The 10,798-nt window shown below is 26.8% G+C and overlaps 1 protein-coding gene across 1 annotated transcript in view; it reads right to left on the bottom strand.

Moving 5' to 3' along the window:
- Nucleotides 1-288: 288 nt before the first annotated feature.
- LOC117181679 (menin) overlaps nucleotides 289-10,798 on the bottom strand; it is a 22,794-nt gene continuing 12,284 nt past the window's right edge. Inside the window, exons 2-4 of the mRNA XM_033374591.1 lie at nucleotides 9,462-9,772; nucleotides 5,767-5,906; nucleotides 289-1,456 (exon numbers count right to left, since the gene is read on the bottom strand). Of these exons, the coding sequence (XP_033230482.1) occupies nucleotides 649-1,456; nucleotides 5,767-5,906; nucleotides 9,462-9,772 (1,259 nt within the window). The 3' untranslated portion in view covers nucleotides 289-648. The remainder of the gene's footprint in view (nucleotides 1,457-5,766; nucleotides 5,907-9,461; nucleotides 9,773-10,798) is intronic.

Below are 10,798 nucleotides of genomic sequence, written 5' to 3'. Positions count from 1 at the left end.
ATACCTTCAAATTCTTGAAGCTTATTACAAATCCCTTGAAACCTTTACAAAATATCGTAAAATATTGCAAATTATTTGACACTTTTAAAAGTTTTTATAAATTCCTTCGAACTTTTAAAAATACGCTAAAATCTTAAAAATCCTTTCGAATATCGTCAAATTATTGAAATCCATCCTCTTTAAAATACAATAAAATCTTTAAAATCCTTTAGAATCCCTTGAATTAATTCAAGAAATGAAACTGAAATCCCTTTAATTTATTGAAAGAAAAGTGACTAGAGTGATATTTTCATTGAAAAAAGTGACTACAATAACTTCATTTTTATTTTAAACAACTGTGTTGGCAGCCCTGATTATTTTTGAGAGTTTACTTCTTACAGAAATTCCTCAACTTTTGCCATTTCCGATTTAAATCCCTAACATTACTCTGATTTTCCGTGGCTAGCGTCCACCCTCATTTCGGTCAAATAAAATTCAGACCAAATCAAATTCAGCAAATATTCATGCTCCCGGATTAATTCTCAAACGAAAAAATCGTATACAGCTCCTCGCTATTTGTCCCGAAGGTCCTACAATTTCCCAGGTAGTGGAGTTTAACGCGATTAAAAATCAAAACTCCAATTTCATCAACTCACCCGGAAGCAATTATTAATCCCGACGTGTCCTCTTGGGCCGTTGATTCACACCAATCTCGTCCCCATTCCTCGTCTTCTTCCCAATCTGTACCTGGCTCTGAGCAGTCAACTGCAGCGAAATCGCGTGAGTGTTGAGCTTCTCGGCGAGCAGCAGATCCTTCAAACCCTTCATCTTCTGACTGTAGAGAACTATCTTTGGATTCTCAATCTCAGCATCGACCACCACTTCCGGAACTACCGGCTCCTGAGATGTAGATGGCGCAGGAGTGAGAGCGATTTCCGGCGGAGCGACAAAAGGCTCGCCATCGCCCTGGAGAAGATAATCCCGGTTGAGAATTTTCTCACTGCAGGCGGCAGTTAAAGCCTGAATGCTGGGATGAGTTGGCGCTGGAGTTGCTGGCACTTTCGACTCCAGGCTCTTGATCAAATCCCTCGCCGCGTTGCCCTTCTCCTTAGTCTTGTAATAATTGTTATTGTTGTTGTTCAGATTTTCGTCGGGACTCGTTTCCCTCCTCTGCAGACTCTCCTCCTCGAGTCGCGTCGTTTCCATCTCGTAGCACTCGATCACAACCCGGGCGCGAATATTCGCGTCGAATTTTGAAATTGTATTGACGAGGGGCCTCGCCCAGCCGATGTGGAGAACGGGAGTGTTTGCTCCTTCCTCCCACTGGCATATGCCGTCGTAAAAGCGCAACAGGTGGGCGAAACATCGAGGCTGACGGAGAAGACGCTCGTCGGCACGAACTGCGTGGGGAATTAATTCGTTCGCAATCTCCAGGAGTTCTTTATAAATCTCACCGTCGTCTCGCGAGTAGTCATATCTGTGGAGGGGAAACAAATAAAAAGATCTTTTTTGAAGGAATGATCATTCGGGACAAACAAAAATTAAATACATTTTTCCAGGTCACTTTTTTTTTCACAGTGAAAAATACTGTTCACGAAATATAAAATTGTAGATCTAGTGAAAATAAAAAAGTAGCACATACAGAATTTCTCATACGTCCCCAAAATCTGAATCAGGGTGGCCGTTTTAATCAAAGATAAAAATTCACGGACATTTCCCGGTTTGCAAACATTTTTCCCTGTCAATAAAATTTTAAAAATCAAATTATATTATAAATATTTCTCCATATAAAGTAATAAACAACGAATTAAAGCGAACACTTTTCAATTAAAAAATGTCAAATAAAATGCAAATAAACTGCAAAATTTAGAACTATTATAAATTATAGAGTTCAAAGATTCAGATTAAGTTCCAAAAATATAAATCCACGTTAACATTTTCAATAATCTAAATTAAGGAATCAAGCAATGAACTTTAAAAATTGTCAAAATTATATTATTTTAAATAGTTTTAACCTAGACTCATTAAAAATTGAAAAATTATGTTTTTAACTTATAAGTTCTTAAATTAGTCTAAACTAGTCTTAAATAGTCTAGGCATCCTTCAAAAGCTTTCAAATTTGATTTCAAAATCATGAAAAATCTAGAAGTGGCTTAAAATTTTTCCAAATTTAAAAACATTAAAAAATTTGTTTTCGAAACTTTTAAATCAATTTCAAAATGAATTCAATTTTTTCTATAACTTTAAAAAAATCCTGCAAATTAAAAAAAAATTTGAATTTATAAATAACATTAGAGCACTTATTCTTTGTAAAAATATTAAGAAATATTTAGAAGTTTTAAAAAGATTAGAATTAAATTTAGAACTTGAAATAATTTGAAATACTTTTAGCTGAATTTAAAATTAAATGTAGATTTTTGCAGATTTCAAACAAAAAATTAATTTTTTTTTTAATAATTGTGAAAGACTTCAAAAGAATAAAATATTTTCCTAAGATTCTTAGAAAAATTGAAAATGATTTTTCACTTTGAAAAATTATTGTAACAGCAAGTTTAAGAAGATTTTAAGACATTGAAAAAATTATTGAAGAAGAACATGGAAGATTTTAAGGATTTTATTTAATTTGCTGGATTTTCAAAAATTGTAGGAGAATTTCGATTAATTTAAAAATATATTTGGAAGTTCTGCAAAAAATGTTAACACGCTTCGTTTATATTACTTGAAATAATTTCAAGTTTTTAATTAATTTTGAATCTTTTCAAAACTTCTACATATCTGTTAAAATTACTCAATTTTTTTTCTACAAATAATAAGTGTTCATTTCAATTTTTTCTATATCTTTTAGAAAATCCTGCAAATTAAAATCAAATTTAATTTGAATTTATAAATAATAATAGAGCACTTATTCTTCGTAAAAATATTAGAGTAATTTTAAGAGATATTTAGAAGTTTTAAAAAGATTCAAATTAAATTTAGAACTTGAAACAATTTCAAACATTTAGAGCCGAATTAAAAATAAAATGTAGATTTTTTAAGATTTCAAGCAAAAATTTAGAATTTTCTTAAGAGTTCTGAAACACTTCAAACAAATAAAAAATTTTCTTAAGATTCTTAGGGGATTTGAAAATGATTTTTCATTTTGAAAAATTATGGAAGATTTTAAGGATTTTTTTAATTTGCAGGATTTGTAAAAATTGTAGAAAAATTTCGATTTATTTAAAATTGTTTTCTTTTAAATATTTGGTTTCAATTTACTCGTCTTGAATGATCAGTGAAATATTGCTAAATATTAAATACTTATTCTTTTTCCACATTAAGAAATTTCAAATTAAATGGGATAAAAAATTAAATAATTTAGACTCACAATATTATAATTTTCATAAAAACCTTTACATATAACTATATTATTATGGATTTATTTTTAAGTTGAAAATAGTAAAACGCACGTTTACATTTTTTAATAGCTGAAAAAATTAATAGAAATAATATGTTAACAAATTTATTTATTAAATTTAATATAAAAAAATAATATAAAGGAAGACCTGAAACTTTGAATTAAAAATATATTATTTATAAATCATGAGAAATTTTATTTAAAAATAAAATTATCGGAATAAATGATATATTAATTTCAATTCTTATCAAGACTTTCGGATGGAAACAGTTACAATCTGGAAATTCTCAAATTTTGAATGGCTCTAGAATTGTTTGGTTAAATCAGTTATTGTTCAGATTTCTATAATTAAAGTACAGATCCATTTTAAAAATTATTTATTTATTTACATTTACAGTTGATAAAATAAAACTGTTTTTTATCAAAAATTTTCAACTTCAAATGCTTTTAATTTTTAATTGTTTAAATATTCAAAACTGCACTTTAATTATTTTAAAAACTTTTAAAATCGAACTTGGGCAGATTTTTCCTCTGAAAATTCGTAAAATTCCCGGTTTCCCGGTACGGCGGCCACCCTGTCTTTTATTTAAAAAATCTCCGATTTTAAAAACTTCTCATTTTTATTTTTTTAACCTTTAAAACTGCATTTTAAAATTCTTTAAATTAAAATATATGCTTAAAAATTAAAAATCTAAAGTGGAACATTTTTAAATTGATCAGCCAAATATAAATTTTGAATTTTGAACAAAAATAATTGATCTTCAAGTGGAATGGTTAAATATTCAATTAAAAAAACAAATTTAGCCAAAAAGATGAATTTTTAACTAAAATGATGAATTTAAGAACATTATTCCATACCATAATCTTAATCTTTTAACATTTTCAACCTAGAATCGTTTATAAATAAAATAAAATAATTTTAAATTCAAATTAAAAAGTTTCAAATTTCTTATCCTTGGCAGTTAAGGATCTTATAGAAATTCCGTGATTTTTGCAACATTGTTTTCTTCAAAATCCGTGACTTTCCCAGTGTGGAATAATTCAGTCAAATTCAAGGAATTTTCCAGATTTTTTCCAGATAAAAAGAAATGCAAGGACTTTTCCAGGTTTATAAGGATTTCCAGGAGTTAAACTTTTAGTTGAAAAAATTAATTTTCAACTAAAAAAGATCATTTTTCAATCAGAAATTAATATTTTAATTTTTAGTCAAAAAATGTATGTCCAAACAAACAAATAAATTTTTAATTTAAATTATGGAATATTCAACTGGAATAATATTTACATTTTTAGTTCCAATAAATAATCATTTTCAACCAAAAAAGAAACAAATTGTCAACAAAATAGTTCAATTTTCGGCAAACAAAATTGCTTTTCATCCAAAGAAAAAACAAGTTTTCAATTAAATATCTCATATTTGAACCAAAGAAATGCATTTTTAACCAAATTGTTCAATTTTCCACCTACAAACGTCAATTTTCTACCAAATGATAGAAATTTAAAAAAAAAATTATTTAGCTTCAACCAAAAACAGTTGCATTTTCAATGAAATAATTACATTTTTTGGAAGACAGTTTAATTTTTAACAGAATACTGGATTTTTCGGCTAAAAAATCAATTTTCAACCAGATAATCGAATTTTCAGCAAAATTTTCAATCTTCAAGTAAAAATATCAATTTTTATTAACGAAATTTTTCAACATTGTAATTCAATTTTCAAACAGAAATTAAATTTACAGCAAACAAAGATTTTTCAGTCAAGAAAGAAAAAAAACTTTCAATAACAAAGCTAATTTTCAACACAAAAATGTTAGTTTTAATCCAAAAAGAGGAAATTTCAACCAAAAACTTTTTTTTACCAATAAAGACGAATTTTCACCAAAAAATTAAAAAGTTACATTTGCAGGTCAAAAATTAATAGTTAAATTTTCAACTAAAGATGAAATGTGAATTTTCAACCTAAAAATTCATCTTCAAAGAAATATAAAGTAGAATGTTTTCACCAAAATAATAAAATTTTTAGCCCAAAAAGAAAAACAGTTGAATTTTTCAGCAAAAAAAAAAAAAAAAAAAAAAAGAATTATTTACAAAATAGAGGAAGTTTCAATCAGAAAATATGAATTTTCAACTAAACTAGTTTCAACCAATGATCGAATAGTTAAAACTTTCAACTAAACAGATTAATTAATTAAAACTACTTTTTTACGCCTTCAAAATATTGAACCAATAAGTTGTTACAATTAAAAATGTTAGAATTTTAAAAGATTTTTCTTTAAAAAGGCGAAAAAAAGTTAAAGATGTCGTAAAATCCGAGGCCTAAGATGGAAAATAATTTTTAAAATATATGAATTTATAGTGTTTTAAATTAATTTTTCGACCTTAAAATCAGGACTCACTTTCTTAAAACGTCCGCAGCATCAGCCCAGGAAGCCAGAGCATCAGAATGCAAGCCGTGTCGATAAAGATATCCCCCTTGATACGTATACGGATAAACGTGTGCATTTCCATAATACTTCCTCGCAGACCGAATCGCTTCCTGAAATTGTAATTATTATTTTTGATCATTATTATTAGGATTTTATGAAATACAGACTTGCCCTCGCCAGAAAAATTCAAAATAATTTCATACAAAAATCTCATATAATTTGAACAATATTAAATGAAGGTATTTAATATTTTTTAAATCTGATATAAAATATAAATAAATCAGAATAATAAATAATTCAAAGAAAAGTATCTTCTTCATACTTGCCGCTAAACGCAAAAATTGATTTTAATTCATGAGAGTTAACAATTGTAAAATAAATACATTTTTAAACAAATATTTTAAATTGGCACCAAAAAATATCAATTTTTAACAAAAAATAGTTCAATTTTCAAACAAAGTAATGAATTTTCAAATACAATTATGAATGTACAACTTGAATAGTTAAATTTTAAACCAAAAAGATGAGTTTTCAACTAAAACAATGAATCTTTAACTAAAATATTTGATTTTTCAATAACAAAAAATGAATGTTTACTAAAAGACTGTCAACCAAAACTTAAATAAATAAATTTTAACTTCAAAAAATTAATGTTTAATCAAACAGATGAATTTTTACTAAAACTACGGAATATTTTCACTGGAATAAGTTCAATTTTCAGTTAAAAAAATTACTTTCCACAAAAAAAAAATAAACTTAAAAAAAAATAGATTTTCAAACAAAGTGACGAAATTTCAACTAAAAATGTAAATCTTTAACTGGAATAGTTTAATTTTAAACCAGACAGATGAATTTTCAACTAAAATGATGCACTTTTTACTAGAATAATTTATTTTTTGATCAAAAAGATGATTTCTGAACCAAGAAAATTAATTTATACCCAAAAAGATTAATTTTTAAGTAAAAGAAAATATTTTTCAACCAAAAATCGAATAATTAAATTTTTAGTCAAAAAATTAATGTTTTTAAAGAAGATTAACTTAAAAAGAAATAATTCTCTACAAGAAAATCGATTTTTAACAAAAGATGTGGATTTTCAATTAAATATACACTTAAATTTTTAATTTAAAAAAAAATTTGCATCAAAATTGTTGAATTTTAAACATAAAAATATCAATTTTCGACAAAAAATGCATATTGAAATTTCCACCTGAAGGAATTAATTTTCAACCCAACTGATAAATTTTTAACTAAAGTGATGACTCTTTAACTGGAAAATTTGAATTTTATACCAAAAAAGATGAATTTTCAACCAAAAAGATTAATTTTCTAAAAAAAAGGCGAATTTTTCACAAAGTTCATAAATTTTGAAACCACAAGTTTCATTTCTAAATAAAAAATATAAATTTTCAAACAAACAGTTGAATTTTCATCCAAAAAAGATAATTTTTCAAACGAACAAAAAATGGTTAAAATTTCTGTAAAAAATCTAATTCTTAAAAAACAAACAAAAAACGGATCTTAAGAAAAATAGTTTAATTTTCTAATAGAATAGTTATATTTGTAGTTAAAAAAAATTATCCTCTACATAGTTCAATTTTAAACCAAAGATAAATTTCTAATCTAAAATATTAATTTTCAACTAAAATTATAAATATTTATCTGGAATACCTGAAATTTTATCAGAAAAAAAAAGGATTTTTTAAACAAGAAGATTAACTTGAAAATAAACAGATAATTTTCTACCACACTATTGAATTTTCAACTAATCTGATGAATCTTCAACTGGAATGGTTGAATTTTATACAATAAAAAAAAAAGAATTTTCAACAATTGAGATTCATTTTCTAAAAAAAGCGAATATTTCACGAATTAGATACATTTTCAAACAACTAGTTTAATTTCTGAATAAATAATATCAATTTTCAGCAAAATAGTTTAATTTCCATCCAAAAAAGATACATTTTCTAACAAAAATATAATGGTTCAATTTTCTGTTAAAAAATTTTCATTCTTAACAAACAAATAAAAAACGAATTTCAAGCAAAACAGTTTAATTTTCTACTGGAATAGTTAAATTTGTAGTTAAAAAAATTGATTTTTAACAAAGTAGTTACATTTTAAACCAAAGATGAATTTCCAATCAAAATGATGAATCTTCAGAACAAAAGAACAAAAATTAACAAAAGGAAATTTTTGAAACAAGGAGATTAACTTAAAATAAAAAAGATCATTTTAAAAAAAATCGTTTTTCAAACCGAATTCTTGAATTTTCATAAAAAAAAGAGACTTTTTCAACCAAAAATAGGATGGTTAATTTTTCTTTAAAAAATCTAATTCTGTAAAAAAAACTGAAATAGGTAAATTTTGATTAAAAAAATATATTTTCAATTAAAATGATGAATCTTAAATTGTAGATTTATTTTCTAAAAAATGGCGAATTTTTCATAAAGTAGATAAATTTTCAAAACACTCGTTTAATTTCTAAATAAAAAACATCATTTTTCAACCATATAGTTAAATTTTTTATCAGAAAAGATACATTTTCAACCAAAAATAGAATGGTTAATTTTTCTGATTAAATATCTAATTCTTTAAAAAAAAAACGGATTTTCAGCAAAATAGTTCAATTTTATACTGCATTAGTTAAATTTTTAGATAAAAAAAATTGCTTTTCAAGAAAGTAGCTAAATTTTCAACCAAAGCTGAATTATTAATTAAAATAATGAATCTTCAACTATAAGGATAAATTTTCTACAAAATGGCGAATTTTTCATAAAGCAGATAAATTTTCAAAAAACGCAAATAAACAAAAACTCAACAAAAAAGACAGATATTCAAAAAAAAAAAAAAAAAAATAGAATAGTTAATATTTCTGATAAAAATGTAATTATTAAAAAAACGGACTTTCAGCAAAATAGTTAAAACTTAACTATTTTGCTGAAAGAATTTTGAATAAAAATGATTAACCTTTAAACCAAAAATTAATTGCTAACAAAAGAGTTTAACTTTTAACCAAGTAGTTGACTTGGACCAATTTAAAAAAAATTCCTTTCTTCTAAATCCGAATTATAATTCTTTAACTTAATTAATTTCTTTGCCGAAAGTCCCTGTCCTAAAATAAAAATGATCATTATTTTCTAAAATTCCCTGTTCTTAGTCGGATAAATGTCGAATAAGCAAATAAAACATGATAAATCAACTTTTTGAAAAAAAAGAGAAAATGTTTTTGTATGTTTGAAATATTATTAATTCGATTATCAAACTCAAGTCAGTGAAAAAAAATTGCTAAAAATTCTTCTTAGAATGAAAAATAATCAATTATGATTTAATTAGAGTAAACAGAGATAATCTGAAAAATCTGCGACTGTAGATAAAATAGAAATGACTTTTCTAAATTGACCATAACTACGAAAATAAGCAAACTTTGAATTTTATTGCAATCAGCAGTAAGCTTCTGGGTTTTAAATTAAATGCCCGGTCTTTTCTCGCTCAATAAAGTTCTCGGTTTCCCGATAAAGTTGCCATCCTGATTACAGTAATTTTTTTTTTTTTTTTTAATTATTAAAATAGTTGCATCGTTAGAAAAACGGTCAATAATGGCGTGAGTCCGAGGCCTGGAAAGAGAGGAAACATTTCTTTTCACATTTTCAAATAATTTTCACCTGAAAGAGATCAATTGCTGGAGGTCTTCCAGGAGTAGGCGCTGCTTCTTCCAGGTCGCCCAAATTTCCTAGAGCCATTGGATACTTATCGAGATGGCCCAAGTCGTATAAAAGCCACAGCAATTCTTGCTGCAGCAATGCAACTTCCGCGGCATCTGCGGTTGCGCTGAGACTAGGATTTATTGCGGAGACTATCGTCGCAACTTCCATTGCTCGATTGCATATTACTGCCTGGCCGTTAACATAAAGCCAAGATCGTGAGGCCACACCTGCTTCCACTGGCTGTCCGCGTTTGTCTTCGTTTCCCTTCCCTAAGAACAAAGAAGCAGCTGTTATTGATGGCAATCAAGGTGCTTAAATTAAGAAGTTGGGGCGTAAGACCTCTCAAGGCTTTAGCGAATTCGGGAGGTATTAAGAGTGGCCGTTTTAATCGAAGAAAAAAATTCCCGGTCATTCCCCCCCCCCCAACCCGGTTCGCAAACATTTTTCACGGCTAATGAAATTTAAAAAATCAAACTATTCTAAATACTTTTCAATTTTAAAAAATGTTAAATAAAGTGGAAACAAACTGCAAATTTTAGAACTTTTATCAATTATAGAGTTCAAAAATTTATAACTTTCTTAAGAATTTTGAAATATTTCAAAATAATAAAAAATTTCTTAAGATTCGTAGGAAGATTGAAAACGATGGTGTTCCTGATGAAATAGGGGAATGAAACTTTTTTTAGTGTCTTTGGACATCAGATGGAATCATTTTAAAGCATAACATTTTAGGTTTGGATTTTAGGGAATTTTTTTTCGATTTTTCAATATTTTGGGGGTTGAAAACGGGGTCTCCCGGATGAAATAGGGGTATGAAACTTTTTTTAGTGTCTTTGGACATCAGATGGAACCATTCTGAAGCATAAAATTTTAGGTCTGGATTTTAGGGAATTTGTTGGATTTTTTTCGATTTTTCAATATTTTCGGGGTTGAAAACGGGGTATTCCGGATGAAATAGGGGAATGAAACTTTTTTTAGTGTCTTTGGACATCAGATGGAACCATTCTGAAGCATAAAATTTTAGGTCTGGATTTTAGGGAATTTTTTGGAATTATTTTTCGATTTTTCAATATTTTAGGGGTTGAAAATGGGGTGTTCCAGATGAAATAGGAGAATGAAACTTTTTTTAGTGTCTTTGGACATCATATGGAATCATTTTAAAGCATAAAATTTTAGGTCTGGATTTTAGGGAATTTTTGTCGATTTTTCAATATTTTGGGGGTTGAAAACGGGGTGTTCCGGATGAGATAGGGTAATGAAACTTTTTTTAGTGTCTTTGGACATCAGATGGAACC

The sequence above is a fragment of the Belonocnema kinseyi genome, chromosome 10 (genome assembly GCF_010883055.1).
Source record: "Belonocnema kinseyi isolate 2016_QV_RU_SX_M_011 chromosome 10, B_treatae_v1, whole genome shotgun sequence".
NCBI classification, from domain to species: Eukaryota; Metazoa; Arthropoda; class Insecta; order Hymenoptera; family Cynipidae; genus Belonocnema; species Belonocnema kinseyi.
The sequence above is the reverse complement of the archived record's forward strand: the minus strand, read 5'-3'. Positions and strand labels throughout refer to the sequence as shown.